General features: G+C 43.1%; 3 protein-coding genes and 1 pseudogene across 5 annotated transcripts; 2 read left to right on the forward strand and 2 right to left on the reverse strand.

The window, feature by feature from the left end:
* Positions 1-1894: 1894 nt before the first annotated feature.
* Positions 1895-5314, reverse strand: LOC119285870. Its single transcript, XM_037565199.1, has 6 exons — positions 4828-5314; positions 4206-4283; positions 3784-3818; positions 3649-3704; positions 2706-2810; positions 1895-2268 (listed from the first exon to the last, which is right to left on the reverse strand). The coding sequence occupies exons 1-6, from the start codon at positions 5188-5190 to the stop codon at positions 2204-2206; spliced, it is 702 nt and encodes a 233-aa protein (XP_037421096.1). The 5' UTR covers positions 5191-5314; the 3' UTR covers positions 1895-2203.
* A 1222-nt stretch (positions 5315-6536) lies between these two features.
* LOC119354552 lies at positions 6537-9980 on the forward strand (annotated as a pseudogene).
* Positions 9981-10508: 528 nt separating this feature from the next.
* Positions 10509-19372, reverse strand: LOC119285881 (acylamino-acid-releasing enzyme 1-like). Of its 3 annotated transcripts, none has more exons than XM_037565202.1 (18): positions 19205-19372; positions 18463-18638; positions 18053-18365; positions 17729-17950; positions 17416-17640; positions 17007-17081; positions 14759-14897; positions 14510-14661; positions 14341-14423; positions 14134-14255; positions 13947-14025; positions 13024-13192; positions 12594-12654; positions 12366-12488; positions 11462-11659; positions 11239-11307; positions 10878-10954; positions 10509-10793 (listed from the first exon to the last, which is right to left on the reverse strand). In XM_037565202.1, exons 1-18 carry the CDS (start codon positions 19354-19356, stop codon positions 10727-10729), a joined length of 2502 nt encoding a protein of 833 aa, XP_037421099.1. In that variant the 5' UTR covers positions 19357-19372; the 3' UTR covers positions 10509-10726. The 3 variants fall into 3 exon arrangements, with proteins under 3 accessions (XP_037421099.1, XP_037421105.1, XP_037421112.1); XM_037565208.1 differs by having other exon boundaries at positions 19163-19359; XM_037565215.1 differs by having other exon boundaries at positions 18463-18674; positions 19163-19359.
* A 115-nt stretch (positions 19373-19487) lies between these two features.
* On the forward strand, positions 19488-21741 carry LOC119285893 (pentatricopeptide repeat-containing protein At5g08510-like). The gene has a single exon (XM_037565225.1). It carries the CDS (start codon positions 19488-19490, stop codon positions 21066-21068), a length of 1581 nt encoding a protein of 526 aa, XP_037421122.1. The 3' UTR covers positions 21069-21741.
* Positions 21742-24686: the final 2945 nt, after the last annotated feature.

A 24686-nucleotide genomic window follows, 5' to 3' on the forward strand; every position in this document is an offset into this window, starting at 1 on the left:
AAACCATTTTTAATCTTTGTGAAACAATACGTTGTGAAACGAGAGTCTATTGCAGAAACATTTTAAAACAAGACTCCTGTTGCTGAAAAAGAAATCTTCACCATCGAATCATTTTTTCTCTTTTTGAAACTAGTTTTGTATTGCAGAAATCTACTAAAACAAGACTCTTGTTATAAAAAAAACTGGCTATAGGATTAACCTGTGGTCAGCGTGAGTGCTCGATCAGAATTGATCTGACGGCTAAGCAAGTGGCGGACGGTGTGCTTGCATTTGCCGACTGAAAGGTAGTGTTTTCTTTAAAATATTGCAAAACATTCCGGTAACAACTTGCGGACATCATCTAGTTAAAATGGTGAGACTCACATCCCTAGTCCCACAGCCTTTCCACTCGATATTTTATTGTGTTGTGTCAACTAGAAGTTCGATCGCGTGCTCTGCTCGCGCCGCTTTCGGTCGACCGATCGAGAAGCCCGGCCACGGTCGATCGATGGGCGACTCCGCCGCCGCTCAGGGCCACGTCCTTTCGCTCGCGCGGCCTTCGGATTTGGCGGGCGACACGGAGGAAGAGGAGGAGAGGGGGGAGTCGGACGACGACGGCGAGGAGGACGACAGCTACTATGAGGTTCACAAGGACGGTGAGGAGGACGGCAGCGACGGCAGCTACCATGAGGAGGACAGCGACGACGACGTCGACGTGCCGCTGAAGATCGATCGAATCGTAGCGGCCGGGGCGAGTGGCGTCAGGGACGGGCCGCCGCTGCTCCGGAGGCTGTACGTGCCCGAAGGGAGATTCCTTGGGCCGGCGCCGCGGTTCGCCTCCGTGGGGAACACGGCCGGCTTCCTGGGCGTCGCCGTCGTGCTGCCGCCGCCTGATCGCCCGGCCGCCAGCAGCAAAGAACAAGGAGGAGGCAAGGACAAGGAGATCTTGGTGCTCTACCGCTACACCGAGTTTGAGCCGGCGCCCGACGGCCTGGAGCTGGAGGTGTCCAAGAAAACGAAGCTGCACTATCTCAGCTTCGCCGTCCCGCCGGCCGGCGAAGCGGCGGGCTCGCTCCGGTGGGCCGGGTCGTCGCTGGCGCCGCTGATATACCCCGCCCACCACAGCAGCGAGCTCCAGGCCCTCTGGTCCAGGCTGGTCTTGAACGTGGGCATCCCGCCGGGACCACGCGTCTCAAGCTGATCGCCGACGTCGGCATCCTCCGGCTCGAGTACCACACGCGGGGCCGCATGGATCAAGTGAGCGCCGTGCTGCAGGGCATGATAGCGAAGCCATGGCCCGGGTACCATGTCGCCATGGACTTGCGCCTGCCGGAGCCGTGCACGTGCAGTGCGCCGACGAAGCTGCTGAAGCCGCCGACGGCGAGGACGTGGACTGCGAGCGGACGGCGAAGCGGCGGAAGGTCGCCGCGGAGGAGGTCGCCGGGCAGGAGTGCCCCGTCTGCTTCGAGCTGCTGGAGAGCGACCTCGCCGTGTGGCCGGGGTGCTCCTTGCCCCACGTCTTCCATGGCGCGTGCCTGAAGCTCACCCTGACGGGGAGCGAGATGTGCCCTCTCTGCAGGCACAGGCTGTCTGTCAGCACCTGAACCAAGTGGTTACTGAAGAGGAGAAGAGAAGTTCAGTTATCCAACGGCTGACAACCAAAGATACCGATTGGAATGGATTCAACGGCTCGGATTGCAAGACGTGAATGCAGAGAATCAGAAAACCCTGTAGCTAATTCTGCAAAACATGACAGTGAACAGTCAAAAAACAGAGGTAGTCACACCAGTAATTCCTCCCCAAGCGAGCAATGGAAATGCAGGAATTGGAGCACCTACACACAGTCGACGCAAGTAAAAGAAAGTAGGTCTGGATGAACAAGCCCTAGTTCAGTAACCGAGCATCATGTACAACATGTTCAAAGGCGTCAATGTCACCCTAGTTTGCAACATATGTTACATATACAAAACCCTGGGTGTATTTGCAAGCCTGGGAATATACAAAAGAAGCAATGTAAATATTCACAACCCTGTTAATCTGTTACATCTGCCTTCGATCTGTATCTGCCAATTGGTCTCACCTCTAAGCTTCGGAAGTCGCTTGGAACTAGGCTGCAAACCTATTTCCTAGAGTGCTACAGGCTTATACAGTACAACATTGGAGATAAAAACTGGCCCCCAACGAACAGCAGCAAAACTGACCCGGATGCGCTCCTGAAGAAATATCACTCGATGTCCGTGACTTCAGCCTCAACATCTACAATCGTCCCAGAACCAGAAGGTGCTTTTCCTGCATACATCAGGGAACATTGTGATCATTAATTAACATGCACCAACTCCCAAGAAAAACCTCGATCTCAATCAAAAGGTGTGGTGAAGGAACAATTTGCTTGAAAAGACTCGGACGTCTAATTTCAATAACAGCTGAAAGCCAAATCATCTACATGACCTATGCTGAGTGCATCCCATCATATGCAGAATGATACAGCCCGACTTCATTCGCTGATGATGTATGATCTTTATCAGCCTTAGCAATCATTCTTTAACCCGTGACATGTTGTAAAAAGTATTTGACATGAATATCTGATCTTTCATTGTTCACCCAACCTCATCTAGAAATTATTGTGTATGATATAAGGGATCACCTCGTTTAGTTTAATTCATATGGATAAATATTAAATGGGCAAATGAAATACAGGCAGTAGAAAGACTGTAGCTTGCTAATACCATTTGATCCACGGTTGAATAACTCATTGAAGGCTTGTTGTGCATTTGTAGGGGTCCTTCCAGAGGAAAAGCTAGCAGCTTCTCTGACAAACTTATCGCCCTGAACTGCAGCATGTACAATGATGATTTAGCTCCAACAATAGTCTCATCTAGACAAGCACATGAGAAATGCTAAACAACGGAGAGAAAAAAAATAAAAAAGGAGTAAAGATAACTATGTTTCGTGGGACATTCAAGCCATGGATAAACTCCATGATTCTCCACTTCCATTTGGCTGATACCATCACCAATGCTCATGATTTTCTTTTCAGTCGCGAATGTGCCATACCCATGTAGAGCTTGAGAAGTTTTTGACCTTAAAATCAAGACAACTCTGTTCTGATACGGTGATACCAGATGTATCATCAGACATGCACAGGGGCGGATCCAGACTTAAAATTACCCGGTGTCCATATAGAAAAACACATGCCTACATATCAAACAATTGAATGGCCTACACACTAAGCTAATAAGTGCATGCAAATTGCACCCGGTGCCAGTGACACCGGGTAGCTATACGTAGCTTCGCCCCTGGACATGCATGTTCTAAAACCACTCAACACAAGCTTAACTCTGTATCTATTCCCAGGCTCCCAGCACAGAACAATCGGGACCATGCAAATGCTTAAAGGGCAGAAAATGTAACATGGAATTAAGTGCACAGATGTTTTAAAGACTAAGCAAAATATAATTTGGTTGTATTCTAGCTGGACAGTGGGGCTCACGTATCTAACTGAAGGTCTGAAAATAACAGTGTCATTAAAGATTGCATAGCTATGGTCCACCGGCTAAATTTCCAGTAGCAGATTTTCTAGTATGACAAGACCAAGCAGCTAGGACGTAGTTCTTCTGAGACCTTTATCCTGTTAGCAAACTGGATATGGGAAACACAAGTTCTGCTTACCAGAAAAAGGTTGAGTGCAATAAGGACAGAATTGTGGACCATTCTTCACAGATGTCCTATTAGACAAGCAAACTAATCAAAGTTAACTTAAGTTACAAAATTATGCAAGCTTAACATAAATTTTCTTATGCTTACTTCAGTATCCGGAAGCTTTTTCCACAGTTGGGACACTGCAACAAAAGAAACATGTTTGACAATGTTAAACTTGTGCAAACAAACAACAGTCTTTGCCATTGTTATTTAGGAATAACAACAAATAACGGTACTAAAACTAACAGACATTTACCCTCATCATCTATATTTAAGAAACTAAAAGTACAGTAGTAGGAAATCCGTGGAAACCATACTTATTCGAAAGTACTCCCTCTGTTCCTAAATATAAGTCTTTGTAGAGATTCCAATGTGGACTACATACAGAGCAAAATCACTGGATCTACACTCTAAAATATGTCTATATACATCCGTATGCAGTCCTTATTGAAATCTCTAAAAAGACTTATATTTAGGAACGGAGGGAGTATAAACTGACCAAACACCAAATTTATGTGCAGACTTACATCGCTCTGAAGTATATTTCGTTGTGCAAAGAATATGAGCGCACCGAGACCCACAATAGGCAGAAGTACCGTGAGGAGCTGTTATCAAAGAGAGACGTACAAAGCTAAAGTTAAGTTACCAAAGACAAGATAAGATATCCCTTTATGCTAATATTCTAAATCCAAACTCTTAGTTGCATAAGCTTATCCATGCTGCTGCCTATTAGCACCGCAGAGCGAACTAAATCAAAGTTGATGGTTTCCAGTTTACAGGTTACTGTGGAATCAGAATGCTCAATTTGCTGCGGCAACATATAAGGTAGCATTCAGTTGACAGACTAGCAACCAATGGTAATACAGCTTATACCAAGTAACAGTACTAGGTGAAAAAAATGCAAACTGTCTGGAAAACTGGGGGAAGCTAGTTTTTGGCACAAATTACAAAATCATATTGAAATACAGGGAAGGTGGGTCGATTTCAGAGATTAAGCTGTCTATTCTACCAGAACCATATGTTTTCTGAACCTTATCCAGTTTCTCTATTCCGATATCAACCAAGCTAGTCATCGAGACAGCAAACTAGTCGTAAACTGGTAGTATCCATTTTACAAGTTAAAACATTTCAGGAGAAGGAGCCTCGTACCCAGAGGGAGACGATGGCGTCGAGCAGCCACCGGAACTGGCCGCTCACCACGAGGTAGGCCACGAGGGCGACGAAGGCGAGGTTCCCCACGACCCGGCCGCGGCCGGTCGACCCCTGCCGCCGCCCGCCGCCAAAGAAGGGGCCTTTCCCGGCCCCGGCCACGCCAAGGCGCCGCCCGCCCGCCATTCTCCGCGCCAAGGCCCCGCCCCTCTCCGAGAGCTCGCGCCGCAAGAACGGCTTCGCCGTGGAGAAGGCCCCATGTGGAAACCTCGGAGATATCTTCCTGGCCCTTGGGTGGAGGAGAGCGTGCGAGCAGCAGCAGAGCGGGGACGGAGTGAGGAGAGCGTGCCGGAGCGTGGCCATGGAGGGGAAAGGGGGGGATTGGAGAAGAGTCTCCAAGAAATCTTTGGGCTCTTCTTACCTTCCGTTCTTGTAATTTCGATTTTTGTTTTTGTTTTTTTTGGTTGGGTTTGATCTTTCTTTCCACAATTTTTGTGGTGAAACTGAAGGGGATTTGTGTGAGTATAATCTTCCACGTACGGCGACCTGAAAGATAGGACTTGAACTGAACACATAGGCAGTGCTTTAACATAACACTGCCAGTGACAACCCAACAAGATTTAAATTAAAAGAAATGAAAACGCTGCAAAATAGAATTAAATTGCAATACATGCAGATAGTCCATATTTGATGAAAATAAACTTATGCTAATTCTCAATCACATCATATGTTACAAATTATTGGTCAACCTCCTCGTTGATGAACATCAAACTCCTATACCTATACTGATTTTCACCGGTGGTGACGGCATTACACTGATTTAATGATGACTTAAGAGTTTTCGGATTCTGGACTGTTGTGTGCATATTGGGACGCAGAGACCCGGAATAAGTTCAGTTTCATTTTAGTTCACTTGAAAATAAATCGTTAGGCGGAGGCAATAGATTGAGGTAGACATATCAAGACGACAATACTGACAGAAGATCCATAAGCTATGTGACGCCGGACAAACTAAGAGATGGCATCCATGGTGGTGTGATGACAGTAACAACAGAAAAGGGGCAAAGTTGAATGTGTGATACATTAACTTTCCTAGGTAAATTTCTGTGTAATGGATGATACACACTTTAATTTAATGCCACACAACAATTATCAAAGGGGAAACGGTTTGAAAAAGATAATCTTCTCTCTTAAAGACACTAAAAGGAGAAACGATTCAAAAATTGCTAAACTCAGCCACTCTAGTTACCCCTCTCTTTTCTCCAACCTCTTCCTATCCCATCTGAATGATCTTCTCTTGTCATTCAATAGAGGTATGCATGGTCTTCTCTTATTATCTCTTTTTAAAAATTTGGTGCTGCACCCTCAATCCCTCGATCAGCTACAATCATTGAGAGAGAAGGTAGGGCGTGGAGAGCGGCAGGGCTACTGAAGGGTGATCTCGAGCCCTTCCTTAGTGCGCTGTCTAGGTGGGCAGATGCGAGGAGTTAGTTAGGAAGATAGGTAGGGTGGAGGTGGATTTGTCATGTACATGTAATGTAACGAACTCTGTGGACGGGTGCCTTCCCCGATCCTTCTTTATACTATGATACGCACACTCGTGCGTATTTGAGAAAAAAATTGGTGTTGCCTTGACCCCTGTGAATGAAGCCACTCCTAGTGTATCGGCATCATCTGTACCTAAAATAATATGATAAGTAGGCACACATATGGGAAAATACACTAGGCGTGTTGGGCCCCTTGCTGGTGAGTATGGCCGCCTCAAAGGCGTTCGACGTGAGATCATGTCACTCGGATGTGAGCTAGCCAGTATGGAAGTTGCGGTCTGGAAGTATGCTATACTAGAAGATCCAGACATCTAGGTCAAGCAATGGATCTCCATGGTGAGAGAGTTGGCATACGATATAGAGGATTGCATAGATATTTTCATTTACCGAATCGGAAATGGTGGGCTTCACACCGGCTTCAAGGACTTCTTCCGCGTTACCACTCGCCAACTAAAGGCCCTTGGAGCACGATGTGGAATCGCCAACCAAATCAATGAACTCAAGACTCGGATCAGGCAAGTGAAAGAGCTCAAGAATAGTTACAATCTAGATGCTACTACTTGTAGCATGTCTAGCCATATAGTCGTCGATCCACGACTATGTGCTCTTTTTGTCGAGGAGACAAATCTTGTGAGCATTGATGGTCCAAGAGATGATCTTGCCAAGTGGATAGTGAACGAAACAGTCATATAGTACTAGTAGGATTTTGTCTATTGTTGGGTTTGGTGGATTAGGAAAGACAATATTAGCCAATGAGGTTTATCGCAAGGTTCAAGGGCGTTTTGATTGTCGGGCTTCTGTATCAATTTCATAGAAGCCAAACATAAGGAAAATTATCAATGATCTGGTCTACAGATTGCCTCACCCAGATGGGTTCACAAACGGTAGCGACATTTGGGATGAAATTACATCTATTGCAAAGCTGAGAGAGCTACTACAAGATAAGAGTTAATTCAACTCATTGTTTTCCTACAAAACATGACTCGTGCATATTTCTTTAGCATTTCTTCATATATTATCTACAGTGTGGTCATGATACATATTTACAATAAACTAGATATGATAACATAACAAATATTCGTGGTACACTAAACTAACTTAAGAGTTTATGAAGCATTTACAATGTTGGAGGTTCATATATAACTTCCATTGGTTTCTTCCATATCTCTTATGCAATCAATAAATCCATTTGTGATTATTTCAACAGACAACGCTGGAGCTGCATGGCCCATTCACTATATCTTCTATTCTAGTTTCATAGATACTCAAAGATGTATTGTGACATAGTGTTGCCAAATTATAAACAGTGAAAATAGATTTTTCTTTTGGTTAGGTAACTAGAGTTGAGTCTCCTTTAGGTACAAAATTCAATGAAGTGGACATACTACACAAGTAGAATAAACTCCATACGTAAACTTAAGTAATGAGCATGATACACATAAACAATAAGCATAATAAACTTGATTTAATTGCTAGTTGAGTACATGAAGCACACACAATGTTCCTGCAAAAAATGGTCTATTTATGGCATGCATGATCTGCACCTTTTAGTTCAATTTCTTATCATAATTGGGTGGTGTATGATATTTATTACTATATGCTAGGTATCTTATCATAATTGATGATATATGGTGTACACAAGCATGGAGCAATATCAGGTGTGCTTTCCTAGAGAATAACCGTTCTAGCAGAACGAATAGCTACTACACGCATTAGATATGTAGCAAGGTCGTGTTGTCCAAGGTATTATGACCATGTGTATGACATGGAAGCCCTAAGTGATATGCACTCCAAAACATTGTTCGACAAAAGCATTTTTGGCTCTGAGAACTGCTGCCCAAACATGTTTGAAGGAGGTTTCAGATAAAATCCTCAAAAAATGTGGAGGTCTACCATTGCAATTATTACTATCTCTAGTTTACTAGCAAACAAACCAGTTGTCAAGGTAGAGTGGGAGAAGGTTAATAGGTCAATTGGCTCTACTTTGGAAAATAACAAGATCCAAGAGGAATGAATAACATACCATGGCTTAGTTATAATGATCTTTCATCTAATCTCAAGACATGTTTGTTGTATTTAAGTGTCTTCCCTGAGGATTATGTGATTGATAGGGACACGCTAGTGAGGCGATGGATAGCAGAAGGCTTTATCTCTGAAGAGCATGGGCAATGTCGGCAAGAGGTCGCTGAGAACTACTTCTACAAGCTTATTAATAAAAGCTTGGTTCAACCAGTGTACATTGATTATGATGGCAAAGCTAGTACCCGCCGAGTCCATGACATGATGCTTGATATTATCATTTCAAAATCGTCTCAAGATAATTTCATTATTGTTGTCGATGGAGAAGGAGGACAAACGTGCTTGCCAAACCATCATGGTTTTATTCGACTACTATCCATCCAATACATTGACCGGAAGCTTGCAAATGTGTTGGCATGTTTAGATTTAAGCCATGTTCGATCACTAACTGCAACGTCATCAAATTGCATCAAACACTTGCCTTGCCTTGTTAAATTTGAAGCTTTGCGTGTACTAGATTTTAAGGATTGTGAGGGTTTTGACGATTATGATATGCGCAATATGGACAAATTGTTCAACCTAAAATACCTCAGCTATAGGTGCACGGTCATATCAAAGCTACCATCAGGGATTGTAATGTTAGGTGGGCTAGAGACCCTAGATCTTAGGGATACATGTGTGCAAGAGTTGCCATGTGGAATAGTGCAGCTCATTAAACTACAACACCTACTTGTTGCAGTGGGAACTAAGTTACCAAATGGAATTGGAGTAATGAGGAACTTGCGAGTCATTTCAGGCTTCAATATTACCCGTAGCCCAGTAGCTGTAGTGGAGGATCTCGGGAACCTAACAAGTTTGTCTGAACTTGACATATATTTAGATCGTGGAGGACCCGAGGAGTACAAAAGGCATGAACAAATGTTACTTTGCTCACTATGCAAGCTTAGCAACTATAAACTCATGTCTTTACGAATAACTATGTATGGTGGTTCCCTTGAGTTCTTGGATTCTTGGTCTCCATTGCCATTTTCCCTTCAACTATTTTATATGTCTGGCGATTGCTATTTCGTGAATGTTCCAAAGTGGATTGCACCAACACTCAACAACCTTACTTACCTGGACATTAATTTAACTAAATTAACGGAGAAGGGTCTACTCGTTGTTGGGGAGATCCCATCCTTACTTTGCCTAGAACTGTGGTTAAAGATAGGACCAAAAGATAGGCTAATTATAGTCCAAGACATTGGATTCCCAAGTCTGAAGGAGTTCAACATCAGTGGTGAAGCCGAGGCATACTTAACGTTCATGAAAGGCGCTATGCCCAAGCTTAAGAAGCTTGGTATTCCATGCCTTGTGTCAATGGCAACTACCTATGGCTTCTACATAGGCATTGAGCATCTCACTTGTCTGAAACAAGTAATCGCAGTGCTTGGCACAGATGGTTGTGCACCTTCCGAGAGCAAGGCTGCAGCTGCTGCGAGGTCAACCTCAACCATCCTACAATTACTATTTTTGGGGAACCAAGAGACTCAAAGTGACCAGGAAAAATGCAAGGATGAAGGCAACACTGATGGAACCAGGAGGTGAGTAATACTAATACATAATTTGATCTTGCATCATGCATCGTTTTAAAACATGGCTTTATTTTCTCCAACAATATGATTTCCTTTTAAGTTACCAAAAGCTTTTGAAAGCATCTCAAATACATATGCTGTACTTCTTATATTCTACTAGGTCAAGGTGATGTGGAGCTTATTAGCTTAGCTTGCTTGGGATTAATGTCACCTACATCCATATTAGAAGATGAAAACTACAAGCACAAAAAGGGCGAGCCCCAAAAGAGTGCTTCAGTTTCTACTTGCTACATACATGGTGTTTTTGGTCATTCCCATTGGTTACTTTTCATGACTGAGACTCAAGCTCTGTTTTCATTCAGGATCGTCATATTTCTATTTTTTCAGAAGAAGAAAAAGGTTTCTTTCTGTTGAGCACTGGTATTGCTTGTGTTTCGATTATGTAATTTTTGGTAATTAAGAACTAAGATTTGCAGCCTTGGGGATTAAAGAGAAAGGAACTCTTGCAGTGGAGTAGCAATGACAGATCCAAGACTCCCAGTGAGCTCTAAAATGCATCAGCTTTCTTTTTGGAATCACAAGTTCTAATCCATACCAGTACCATTAAAGTAGCACCACAAGTTCACACAAGATATTATTTACAAGAGCTGCCAGTCGAACACTATTTTCATGGCACAGGTTCCTGTGACCTAAATTACAACCATTTATCCACCAGAATGAAAAATACAAGGAGATCATGGTGTTTAAGAAGCCCAATGCTTATTTGCTCATGTACTTCTTGAACCAAACCCCTATGTTGAGGAAGCTCTCAAAGTCGGACCGTGGTCTGAAAAGAAAGAAAATTTGATTTAGTGAAATGTTTGGACACATGCATAGTAATCGTAGCAAGTAAATTTAAGTTTGGACAAACTTGTCAAGTCCATGAATATCTTCTGGGAAGACAATAATTTTGGTGTCGACTCCCCTCTCCTTCAAAGCCCTTGCATACTGAAAATGTTGCAACAACCGTTGTTTAAGTATAAATTGAATTGAGCTGTGCAGCATGAACAGCTCAACGATGATGGTCGTGGGGTTTCTTTCATGAAAATGATCTGAGCTGTCCAAACACACACAAAAGTAGTGGAACTAATTCTATTATACAAGGGCTTGAAAGCAGCCTCATGTACCCTGTTTTTTTTATGAAAGCGCAAAGCTTGCCGAATCTATTAAACAGAATAGGATCTACATAATCATGTGTACTTTGAAAAGTACACAGTTGCACATGGATGTACCTGTAGGCCATTAGAAACAGGAACACGGAGATCTTTTGCTCCGAGAAGAAAGAGTGTTGGTGTCTTAACCTGCAGATGTGATAATATATATTGTCAAGCAATTGGTTTCTGATAAAAGTGTCCTGGCAGTCTCTTCCTTTGCACACATAAACCTGAACCTTTTCCTCAAGCAAAGATTTCAGAAATGATTTTCATACGAATGTGAAACCGACTAATTATTTACCTTGGAAATGTGTGATATCGGTGATTTCTGGTAAAACTTTGTAAGACTGTCTGCTAAAGGAGACTCTGTAAAGCAGTTTTTCCCTTCTTTTCCATAAACCTCCAGAAAGCACCAATCAGGGATATCAGTGGTACCGACCATCAATTGTAAGTTACACACTGGATTTCTGGCAGCTGCAGCAACAAATGTTTCTGGAGCCTGCATTCCAAGAAATGTACCCAAGTCAACAATATTCTAGATCATAAAAGATAATGACTAACATCATGTGATATATGAACTCTATGTGCCTTGAGCTTTTTAAGTTCTGGACCGAGTTCCCAAAGGCAGTACGCCAATACTAGTTTCCTGTAGGTTTTGGCAGTGAAATGATCTACGCTAACATCCAAACTCAAATTGTAGGGATTGGCCAGGCGTCAGAGCCTGTGGGTTATCCTGCCTCAGCACCTTAGCCATGTGTGTTGAGCATGTTGTAATAGCGTAGCCCGGGCCTTGTAACTAAAACTCTTTTTTATCGACGCATCAAGACACAAAGCTATTGTATTTTCTCGAGTCTCAACTTGTAGATTTCAACAAGAAAATGTCAATACGTTAAAAGGAGAACAAGGGCATTTCTGTATGGACTATTCTTTAGTACTTGAAGCAAAAATAGGCTAGAATTGGTTAAATCACCACAACTCAAGTGTAAGAGGAAAGAAAGGCTGTAGCTTCAGTTTGCTGAATATTGATATTCATCAGAATTCAATTTGCTAATGAAATCTGATTATCCAACTGACAGACGTTGAATTGCATGGTAAATTCCGTTGAGAATATAAACTGTGAGCAAACAAAGTAAGCACAAAAAGACCGATAAAAGAAGCAAGCGCCTAGAGAAATAATTAAGAAGAAAGAAGGCAGTCAGAAAAACCTGGCCGATCAAATGTGTTGTCAAGAAACCTCCATGTGAACCTCCAACTACAGCTACTCTAGATGCATCTATTAGTCCTCTCTTTTTGACAAAGTCCAAAGCTGTCAATACATCATTCACATCCTGTTCATGAGCATTTAACCAATTGCACATAAGATCACAGATCGGTCGTGATAATTTTGACATCTAAGGAAAATTATCTTAAACATGGAAGTAAATTAGTAGCACCTGAGAACCAATATTTCCAGGAAGAGATTGCAATGCTTCTTCTCCAAACCCCAACGAGCCCCTAAGCAACAGAGTAGTGTGTGCAGATATTCCGTGTTAGTGTGATGCAAAACTAGTTAACATTCAAAATACAGAACCATGGAACTCAAAAGGAGTTAGCAGCATGCGTGCATATGTTCGTAGTTGGATTAACTAGAAGCGTGCCTTATAAGCATGGCACTGCCATCACTTTGGATTAAGAGATGGAATAACAAATCTCTAGTCCCCTAAGCATCACCATACATTCCTCCTTCGGCCGTTGATCTCCTTTCCCTAGAGCTGTTCTAGCCCAAAGCATCACCATATGATCTCCCGCTTGACGGATACCCCATGATGAAACATGGTTCATGACAAATCATTTACAAGACATACTCGTAATTTCAAGGCTCACCTGTAATTTACAACAAGCAGGTTATATCCCTGTGCATATAGAAAGGCCAAGGATCTCGAATAGCTTGATGGGTAGACTGAGTGAGGGCCACCATGAAGAACAACAATTGTTGGACTACTTGCTGAATCCTTGCCAGACACAAAAATAGCCTCAAAGGGGAGATTAGCGCCTGAATAGAGAAAATATAACATTATCAAGTGAGAGAAGGCAAGCAGAGAGAACTCAGTGTTGACAACAAATTACTACGAATGGAAGAAATGGTGGTCAAAATGAATAAAAACAATTGAAATTTGTTAACATGGCAGTGAGGTGGAATGCATGTCTGCCGAAATCACTTGTGAAACCACTTGAGGGTGAAAAGTGGACTGTTTCAATAGTTCAAGGTTGCATTTTCAGAGTTCAGGGTTGAAAGTGGAGTTTTTCTGACTGAAACAATTAGAGCTTACTAGTCCAACATATACAGTTAAGTGTTTGATCGAATTGTAAAGTGAAATGCTGGGTGAATAAGAATGGCATTCATGCATACTAGTCCAGTGAAGGTTTTGAAGGAGAAAATATCAAGGCATTTTAAAAGTAGTGGTAGCAATCTCGATAAAGATTTCTTAGAAATTGCCTATTATGAGCCCAGCAGATAACCAAAATAGAAGTTGGACTATCATGAACTTTACAATCTTCTCTTCGATCAAGCATTCGAGTGAATCATTTATTTAATACAACACAGTTATGTCATGGCACACACACAAATCACGATATATATATATAGCATTCTACTCATTGCAGTAAAAAGAGAATCACTGCAGAAAGAAATAAACAGAAGAGTATTAACTTCATACGAAGTTACAAAAAGGTAATAAAATTATAGCAGTTTTCTGTAAAATTGGTGAGCAGTAAAAGGCATATGTGGTGTTGAAGTTGTTGCATACCATCTGGGAGTTTATCAGAAGGATTGCTGACTGGGATTTTGATTACACTGAACTTATGATCGGCTAACAATGAGCTGACCTGTGAAATATACATCATAGAAATGTGTAGTTTGCGCCATCAAATCTTCTGTGAGAATTCAGGAGTAGTGGCAAAGGATGGACTGAAAATATTGTGTTTAAGTTAAACCTTATCAGATGGCTTCGGAAATGGAGATGGAATTTCCTGCCAGTCCCACTGGCAAGGCTTGTCTGTGTGAGAATCTTCAAATCCATAGTACATTTGAGGCAGCGTTACAAGGCTGCTGGAAACTGGAAGGAAGAAGGCACATAAATATGGAAATTTAGCTGATGGAAATATGAAGTCTGCTTTAAAACCGTAGGAATTTAGGGTTACCTGCAAGAATGTTATTATTGTCAAGTGCGAGAACGTTCCAGGAATAATCAGAATCCTGCGGACTAACTCTTGAGACTTCGCCGCTGTGGAGGGACACAGTGAATTCACGGACAAATAAACGAGTTAGCCAATGAGTTTAACAATAGAACAGGTAGATGTGTGTAGTTACCTCGCAACGTTGATAGAAAGTATTACTTCCTTGCTTCCCCAAGCAGAAGATAAAATCATAGTCCGTCCATCAGAAAGCCATGGAAACCGAAGTAAGCCAGAGCAGTACATCCCAGGGAAACACCCATCTTGAGGGCTCATTACAGTGGGTACCTAAATAATAACTAATGTATTAAGCATTTGATATTGGACATCCAGCACTTCTTATCCAAAGGTATATACTTAAGGAAATGGAACGGCATCATTATACCACATCAGAAACACTGAGGCTCCCCTCTAGTTTGCCGTCGGTAGGCCAGTCAATTTTATGCATTGAATTTGTGGCATTGTGTGCTCCACTATCCACAGCACTCTTTGCTGAGATGAACACAAGATACTTCCCATCCGGGCTGTGCAATAAAAGCTCTCATTATTAAGCATTACAATGTATTGATAGCGTAAATGCATCAGAAACTTGACATAACCATTCTTGCATAATAATAAATAATAATAATCAACAAAAACTGTTTGCGGTGCACAAAGATTCATACTACTGAGGCCAGGTTCTACAGCAACAAGAAGGAAATGTTGATGATGTTGATTTGGCACGGCCATATTATGTATTTTCAAATTAAAATTACACCAAACAGGGATTTATTGTTGTTTGAATAGTGACAGGCAAGTCCCATTACAACTCATTAAAAGACAATCACATACACTCACTAATGTGCATGGTCCATCTATTGGTGTGGCTTGCATTGGGAAAAGGAGTGACATAGTGTTATCAGTGTAATTTCTAACCATATGTCATGCACATGTTGGGTGGCAGCATGGCAGTAGACGTGCGTCCGGTTATGGGCCATCAAAACCACATATACAGGAGGCCGGTAACCACAACCCGACAGGTTGCTGGAGTTTTCTTATTGATTTTATTATTAGGGATATGATCTTTTTCAGTCCTGATTCTATCTTAATTAGTTGGAACTTGAAATCGATGATTGCTGGGGGAATCAGTCCCTAAAACGGAGCCCCAAATCAGTGTTAGCTGTGCTCTTGCTACTAACACTAAGCTTGAACAAGAGAACCCAGAAGAAGATGGATAAAATCCTGAGGGGCTTCCTTTGGGCGGGCATAGCGCCCGCGAAGAGAAGCCACTACCACGTCAATTGGGTCAGGGTATGCAGGCCCCTCCGCTTGGGGGTTTGGTTGTTCCGGTCCTTGCCAGGGTGGCGATGAGCCTCAGGATCCGATGGTTTTGGACGATGCACACCGACCCCTCCATCCTCTGGACCTGCAATTTTCCTGGGATGAGCGCGATTTGTCTGCCGCATCCACCAAGATGGCAGTTGGCGACGGAGCATCTGCCTTATTCTGGGAGGATCAATGGATTGACGGTCATGCCATTTCTGGGTTTGTGCCTGAGCTACTGCTTCTGGTCTCAGGGTGCACTAGGAAGCGGCGGAGGTTAGACGCCCTGACAGATCCCCATTGGATCTCGGACATTAGGGAGGCCTCAAGTCTGCCGGCCTTGTGACAGTACATCCATGTCTGCCGGATGGTGCACAGGCCTGCAGCTTCCCACCTCGCCGGATGTCCTCCAGTGGCGCCAGACCCTGGATGGACACTTCCAAGAGCTACTACGACGCTCTCTTCTAGAGAGCAGTCAGCTCGAGCGCTTGGAAGCAAAACTGGAAGTCGTGGGCTCCCCCAGGGATTAAGTTTTTTGTGTGGCTTAATTTTCACAAGACCGTTGTTGGACTGCCGACCGACCAGCGCATCGAGGCCTGCAGCATACACCTTGTAGAGTATTATGTGACCAGTCGGAAGAGACGATGGCAGTGGCACATCTCCTCACAGGCTGCTCCCTTCCACACACGGTGTGGCATGAGTCCTGGACACGATCGATGGCTTGTTCAGCCGTCACGTGGGATGACTTCGTGGACTGGTAGCAGGAAACTTGCCTCTCCATCCAAACCTTTGCCGGAAGGGCGCGTCCTCTGGATCATGCTAGTGGCATGATGCATATGGAAGCATCGCAACACGATCATCTTCGGTGACGCCCGTCTCAGCCAAGCTAGCCTCGTCGAGGCGAAAGCCAGGGATTGGGTGATGGCAGGCGCGAGGGGTCTTTGCGGCGTTGCTACCGGCAGAGGCGGCGACTACTTTTTAGTGCGTTGTGTTGTATCACTGGGTGTGCCCCTCACTGGGTGTGCCCCTCTACGGGCTAGTTCAAACTCTTCTTTCTATCCGTGAACTGGAACACAAGGCTTTTGCATTTTTTCGAAAAAATATTGGCCCCCCCCCAGCCATTGTCATTCGGTTCTCCTTTACACGGTGTTTATCCATGTTATGATGATCAAAAAATGCTGGCCTAAAGAATCTTAACGCAAAAGAGAAAATAAAGAGGAAAATCTAGCAAAATTTAAAATATGCAGCAGTGGATCTGTTGTTACTTCCAATACATCTAGTTGATCCTTGTGACATAAATTAACACCATTGAACAATGGAAGTCATCCTACCTGAACCGTGGGAAAAAAGCACTACTCAAGTCTGCTGTTAACTTGACCAGAGCTGCAGTATCACCCTTATTGGAGCTGTTACAAAATAGAAACAGGTAATCAGAAAATAAAATAACCTGTCTATGGAAAAATGAAAAAATGATCTGTGCTTAGAGAGCCATGCTGCATATAGCATAGTCTTTCCTACAACTAGGATGATGAGGAAGTAAAAAAATATGTGACCAGTCTTGTTATCTTGTACAGAAAAGATCTTTCAACATATATTTGATGCAAGTCTTTAAGGTAAAATAGGAAATAAAAAACATCAAAAATCAACATGAATTCTTCAAATGTATAAAAAATGTGCATCTGGCAACGGGTAAGAACAGAAAAATGAATAATTAATGTTACCAAGGACAGATATGCTCACTCAATTGATGGTTTGTCAGCTTCTTCCTTGAAAGGATCAGCAGCAGCATACAGAGCACAAGGTCTGTTATAGCAGTATTTGATGCCAAGTTTCCTTGGTGTCTCTTGGAAACCATTATCATCTGACCATGCCACAAAAACCAAACTATATGAAGATGATGGAGCCCAAATCACCTGGCCAGCACTTAATGATCTAGGTATACCCTTCAATGCTCGTACTTCACCACTGCAGCGGAAAGTTTCCTCAGAACACCACAATACAGTATATTGTAAACTTTCTCGAATTTATATTTTCACGTCAGCCAGAAGCATACCTAGTGATGTTAGCGACGAACAAAGCAGGTATCCTTTTGTTACTATAGGTTTCTCCCCAGTTATCTTCTGTATCCCCTTGTCCCTTCCAGCTCCTGTAGTCCTTTTGAGATGAACCTTCCTTCCTGTAACCTGAATCATTGAACTCTGGCTTTGGTTGGGGAGGCTCCTCAGCAACATAAGCTATAAGGGTCTCTTCCTGGTTCCATGAAATCCCTTCAAACCTACATTTATAGCAATGCAAAGTGCATATCAGAGTTACAAAAGCAAAATGAAGAAATGCACGATGTCGCAAAAAGGAAAAACAAAAGAAAGATGAAATTTACCATCCATCAGCGTACAGCGACCCATGAACAGATCGTGCAACATGTATTTCGTTCTCCAACTGACAGGGCCCCCAAATCTCTAATTTTGTAGGGGAGTCATCATCCTCAGCATTCCGTACTAGCAGAAGCTTTTCTCCGGACGGTGATGGAACGACTGCTGACACCCCGCTCATTTCAACCGGGAAGGGAGACCACTGGAAACTCGCCGACTTTGAGGAACCTTTTGAGATGTGAGTATTTAGAAGGAAACTCCTCTTTTTGTTGGCCAAAAGATCCGACTGGCTAACAGAAACCATTGCCCTGGATGCGTTTTCTTAAAATTAAACAACCAAAAAGAAGAGTGAGAAATTTGAAGTTGACAAGAAGTGGATAAGATAAGTGGATATACATACAACAGTAACCGTCCATACCATCTTTGGAAGTGAAGACCCAAGCCTTGCCAATGCTGGGTATCTTGACAAATTCTTGCAACAGCTTGGACTGGGAAGCGTACTCATCCACCATAGAAGGGTCCATCCCTGAAGGCAATCCTTGCGAGGGATGGGCAGAAGCCATGGCTTTTGAACGCCAAGATGTCTTGCTGTAGCTGTGTAGTGAAAGCGATTAAACCAGATGGAACTGGCTGCAGAACCCAAAGTGAACCGAGTAGGAATAAGACGATGAGGCAGACTGAGATCCTGAGTGGGTCACTATCAGTCAACTCAAAAAATTAGCATCTCTACTACATGCACAGTTCATGTCCAAGGCATGGACTGTCAGTCAAAAACAAAAACAAAAAAATCGAACTCGCAGGCAGGTCTTGCTTTTTATCGGCCAAAAGGATTCATTGGTTCAGGACCCTATTGCTTCTGTTCTAATTCTAATAATATACAGTACTAGCATATTTTGTTTCTGAACCGGAGGCAAAGATCTACACAAGAATTAACACTAACTGGAGCAAGTTGAGGACTGCGGTGCCCCTATAGTTTGACAGAATCATGGGTATCAGCAGAAACAAGAACTATCTATATGTACATCAGACTGCAAACAGACAGCAGCAATCCAAGAACGCATCCTTCTGAAGTGCATCCAAGACAGCACAAGAAGAAGAACAAAAATCCAAGAACGCACCTCACCCTGACCCCCCTCCCGAAAGAAGATTCTGGGAGTCACCTGCGCCGCAAACAGGCCGGAGCACGAGCACGAGCAGATGAGGAGGCACAGCGGAATAGATTCGCGGCGGTGGCGACGGGGCAGGAGGAGTAGGAGCCGCGGATTCCCGAGGATACTACGGCGACCAGCATTGTAGTGGTTGGATTTGGCATATCGTCTGGCTGCTATTTTGTTTATCCGATTACACCCCGGTGTGTTTCATCATTTACGATTTGCCCCCTCAACGTGTTACGGTAAGTTACGGTTACGGGGCTCGCGCGCCGTGGGCCCAGTCAGTCAGATGATGCACCCGCTTGCCCTGTCCTCCAGCTCGCTCCTCCGCCTCATCAAGTCGCTCTCGCCGGCGGCGCCGGGGGCGCTCCTGTCGGCCGCCGCCATCCACTGCCTCCTCCTCAAGCCGGGGCTCCTCCACGCCGGGGCGCACCTCCCCACGGCCCTGCTCACGGCCTACGCCGCGCTCGGCCGCCCGGCCCACGCGCGGGCTCTGTTCGATGAAATGCCCGATCAGGGCCTCGTCGCGCGCACCGCCATGGCGCGGGCGCACGCGGCGTCCGGGCAGCCGGCCCAGGCCCTCCGGGTGTTCCGCGGCATGCTCGCGGACGGCCTCGCCCCGGACAACGTTGCCCTGGCCGTCGTGCTGGCCGCGTGCCACTCTCGCACGCTGGCCGCGGGAAGGATGGTCCATGCTTTCGTCGTCGTCAGCGGCATCGAGCCGGACATGTTCGTCTCTACCCAGCTTGTGAGAGTCTACGGGGAGCGCGGGGAGCTCGCGGTCTCCAGGAGGGTGTTCGACGACATGCCGGCGAAGAGTGCCGTCGCCTGGAACACCATGGTGCATCAGTATGTCAGGAATAGACATGTGGAGGCTGCGTACCAGCTCTTTCTTGCCATGCCGAGGAGGGATGTGGTGTCGTGGAACACGGTGATAGCAGGGTATTGCCTGGTCGGCCGGTGCAGGGAGGCGCTAGGCTTGTTCCGCCAGATGGTGTCTCCGTCCTCATGCCCGGTGCACCCGAATGGGCCTACAATGTCCACTGTCCTTGGTGCCTGTGGAGCTGCAGGGTGTTTGGAGACTGGGATTTGGGTCCATGCGTATATTGACAAGAATCGGATGAATCACAATGGCACACTGGATAGATGCTTGATAGACATGTACGCCAAATGTGGAAGCATTGACACGGCCTTGCAGGTGTTTGAGAAGGCACCTGGGAAGAGGGACCTCTACTCATGGACAACAGTGATTTGTGGACTAGCGATGCATGGTCGTGCCGCTGATGCCTTGCGGATGTTTCACATGATGCAAGATGGTGGTATGCGCCCTGATGATGTTACTCTCGTCGGGGTCCTGAATGCGTGTGCACATGGAGGGCTAGTGGACCAAGGCCTTGACTACTTCTACTCCATGCAGGAGAAATATGGAATCACACCCAAGATTGAACACTATGGCTGCATGGTCGATCTTCTCGGCCGCGTCGGGCGATTGGCAGAGGCATATAGGATGATAAAGACAATGCCAATGAAACCTAACATGGTGATATGGGGAGCCTTCCTGAGCGCATGCAAAGTCCATGGCAGCTTGGAGCTTGCCGAGATTGCGGCGGCGGAAGTTACCAGGTTGGATCCGGATGACCCTTGGGCAAGGGTGATGATGTCCAGCATGTACGCAAAAGCCCAGAACTGGAGCGGCCTCGCCAGGGAGAGGAGGGAAATGAACAGCCTGCGGATGAAGAAAACTCCAGGGTGCAGCTCGGTCGAGCTTGACGGTGAGGTGCATGAGTTTGTGGCCGGTGGCAGCCAGCATCCTCTGCATGCTGAGATTTGTACTGTGCTGGAGTGTGTTGAGGCGCAGTCACATACAGGTTGAGACACGCAAAGCTCTTGTGCTGGGATTTTTTGCAGGTGGAGCTAAGGGTGAAAATTTAATGATTTATTGAGCCTTTCAGTATGGTGGTGCTGAGCTCTTTCCTTTGTGAGCCAGCATACAGAGGAGGGCCTAAGAAAAAAAATTCAGTTGGTCATAATGCGAAGAACTCATGAAGTTAATAAGCTGCCAGCACCGAGTAAATGTTGAAGCTGTTGTGGCCATTGTGCACTTCAATTCAGAATCCCGTTGGTAAGCTAAGAATGCCTGAGCTGGAAGCCTGGAAGCGGAGTTGAATATCCTACATTCTTGCACCAATGTTCTTGCATCAGCCAAGCCGTGGTATTGTCAGTGGATATCGCCAACCAATCATCCCTGTCATCAAACCAAACACAACCTAACTGTATATCGCGACGCACACTCATGACTTAGTGTGTCATGGTTATCGAGATGGAGAGGGCGCCACAATCCTAGTCGCAGGAATTATTTGCTATGAACCGGAAAAGTTTGTTGATGGAAAAAATAATACTGTCTAGTGGATACTGACGAATTATATGGATTCTTTGCATTGCTGGCAGCTAGCATATTGTCATCTATCAAACAGTCAGATATTTTGTCCAATCGTGATGTGGCGCGTGTGCGCCTATGCAATTTGCCCTCTGCGCCCCCTCCTCTGTTCGTGATTTTTTAAATAATGTTGATAGCTTTCAGAATAATATTTGTCACATTTAAAAATGTTTATGCGTGTAAACTAATCTATGTGGCATTTTAGAAAATATTTATACAATGTAAAAGAATGTTCATGTAATTTTAATAAAATGTTTCGTACCATTAACAAAATGTAAGTTACATTAAAAAAATGTTCACGCAATTCAACAAATATGTTTGTGACATTTAAAAAGAAATTGTACAACGCAAAAATTGCTAGCATGGTTTGAAAATATATTTCAATCACTAAAAAATGTTTCAATGTGTGTTTGGAAAAACAATTAACACATATTTGAAGACAATGTTCAAAGCATGTGTTGGAAACAAAATGTTAATCATGCATTTAAAAAATATTCACATAATACAGAAACAATGTTTCATATATATAGAAGATTTAGATATACACAGAAAATGTAACATGTGTATGAAGAAAAGTAGACACCAAAACATATATTTGAGAAAATGTTGATCATGTATTTGAAAAAGTTTAAACATGTATGAAAAATGTTATATATACGAAAAAATTTACAATGTGAAAGACAAAGAAAGAAATGAAGAAATAAAGAAAAGGAAAAGAACGCCGATGCAAAACAGTGAAAATACCGATAAAAAGTCACAGAAAGAACAACTAGCGCGCAGCTATAGTATTGGGCCGGCCAAATAGCGTCGTACTGTAGGCGAGACTTATTAGGAATCAGTTCAGGCGATACATAATGGGCGCGGCCTGCCATTATCTATTTACTCTTCTAGCGCCGATTACTTCCTAAAAAAACGTGGGTTTCGGTAGATTTTTTTTTTTTGAGAAAGGGGTTTCGGTAGATAGTGCACGCCCACTTCCAACGTTACTGTACAGTGAATTAAATGGGTCGGCCCTTTTTAGCTACTCCCAACGAATTTGAATAAAATTCCCTGAGGTTATTTTGGCTGGTTTGCCTCTATATTTACTTTGGTTTTGTTGGTCGGTTTCTATTTTACTTTTTATTTTTAGGCTTTTTCTTCTTCTTTTAAATTTTTTCTAATTGAGATTTGATTTGGTTCTTCCGAATGATTTTGGGAAGCTTATGGTCATTTTCATATTTTGTTTTCATTCCTATTTTTTGTTTTTCATTTGCTTTGTTTTACTTCTTTTAATAGTACTTTCAAAAATAAAAACATATGTTAAATTCATGAACTTTCTTTAAATTTCGTAAAAACAAATCAAAATTGCAAACTTATTTCAATTCGATGATTTTTCAGATTAATAATCTTGTTATATTCGTAATATTTTGCAAATTGGTGAACCTTTTCAAATTAGTGAACCCTTTTCAAATTTGTAGATGTTTTTTAATTTGAAAACCAATAACTATTTCTCTTCTTTATAACAGAGCAATATGAAAAAGAAAGGCGAGCAAAACAAAACAAAGCGAGCGCACGCACGTTTGGGCAGTCAGCGAGCAAGCGAAAGGACATGTCCACCCTAAGAGTGAACAAGCCAGCCACAAATGGGCCACAACTTGTGCGATGACCGTTTTAGCGTTACGCGTTGATTTGGCGCCGGAAGCGCTGATTAGGAGGTCTTGCACGGCTATGTCTCGCTTTAAGCAAACCGGGTAGCTACTCGCCGAAGGAACTACTGTATTGGGCCACCCCAATTTGCTTTACTTCATTTATTTATTCTGTTGGTTTTATTTCATATTTTATTAAAATACATTTACTGTAAAAATTAATTAAATAAAATTTTAAAAAAAATTAATCACGTCTTTGAAAAAATGTTAAAGTTGCGCAAAATATTTGTTCTTGTAACTTTTAAAAAAGTTGGTGACCTCTACAAAATTTTCAAGCATTTCAGAAATGTTACATGATTTTTTTAATATTTCTACAATGTAATTGTTTTTCCGAATAATATAGAGAAAATGTTTCATACAAAGAAAAAAATGTGCATGCATTTAAAAATAATATTGGTAACATTTTGAAAAATCTTTATAGAATTTTTAAAAGTATTTGATAGTTAAAAGTGTTTAATGCCATCAAAATGTTTTGGTGGTTGCCTTTGTACGTTATCGCCTTGTCTTGGTGCTTCTTGTGGATAGCAATAGGGCACACATTTAGACGCGCCTCCAAGAAAAATAATATAAATAACCGGTCAATTGCAGGATGACGCATGCTTGCCAAAGAAATAATAACAAGTAGTAATAAAAGTCAAATCAAGGGCAGCAGGAATTAAGCAGGAATTTCATAGCAGAGAAACACCGAACAGATATAAGTAAGGTTGTATAATTAAGCAGGAGTTTTGATATAATTAAGCTGTAATTAAGAACAAGTAGCAAGATTTATTCATTTAGTTAAATACGGTGAAGGTGCCTCAACTTGTCTTGCGCGATCAGTTTAGTGCTTAAAGTTGTAAAATACATGGAACTGGTGCTTGAACTTATCTGACTATGCAAATACGGTGCCTTCATTCGTATCCAGACGTACGTCCAGCCTGCGTGGCGTGCCCACATGCCGGTGGCCCACCCAGACATGAGATTTTTTTTAGAAAACCCCTATTTAATCACATATAAAAGCCTCACAAATTGACATATTGTGTTGCACGCACAGGCTGTCCACCAGGCTATACTGTGGCTAGTAGATATAGACTAGGTCAACTTTATATATTGCGTTGCAATGCAAAATGTAATTTTGAAGCACCGACACATTGTGCTCTTTTTCTGAAAGTCAAATAAACGGATTTCTACAGCTAAAAAACTCCGGACATTTTTTGTACATGAACACATAGAAGTGAATATATCCATGTGATTTTTTTTATCAAAATCTGTATTTGTTTGTGAGAGATACAAAAAGGTAAAATAAATGCAAAAATCATCTTTTTTGCCTGATTTGTTTTCTTCTTTTTTGCAGGGTATAATATAACAAAATTTCAAAAAAAAACTTCGA

This window comes from Triticum dicoccoides, chromosome 1A (genome assembly GCF_002162155.2).
Source record: "Triticum dicoccoides isolate Atlit2015 ecotype Zavitan chromosome 1A, WEW_v2.0, whole genome shotgun sequence".
Classification (NCBI taxonomy): domain Eukaryota; kingdom Viridiplantae; phylum Streptophyta; class Magnoliopsida; order Poales; family Poaceae; genus Triticum; species Triticum dicoccoides.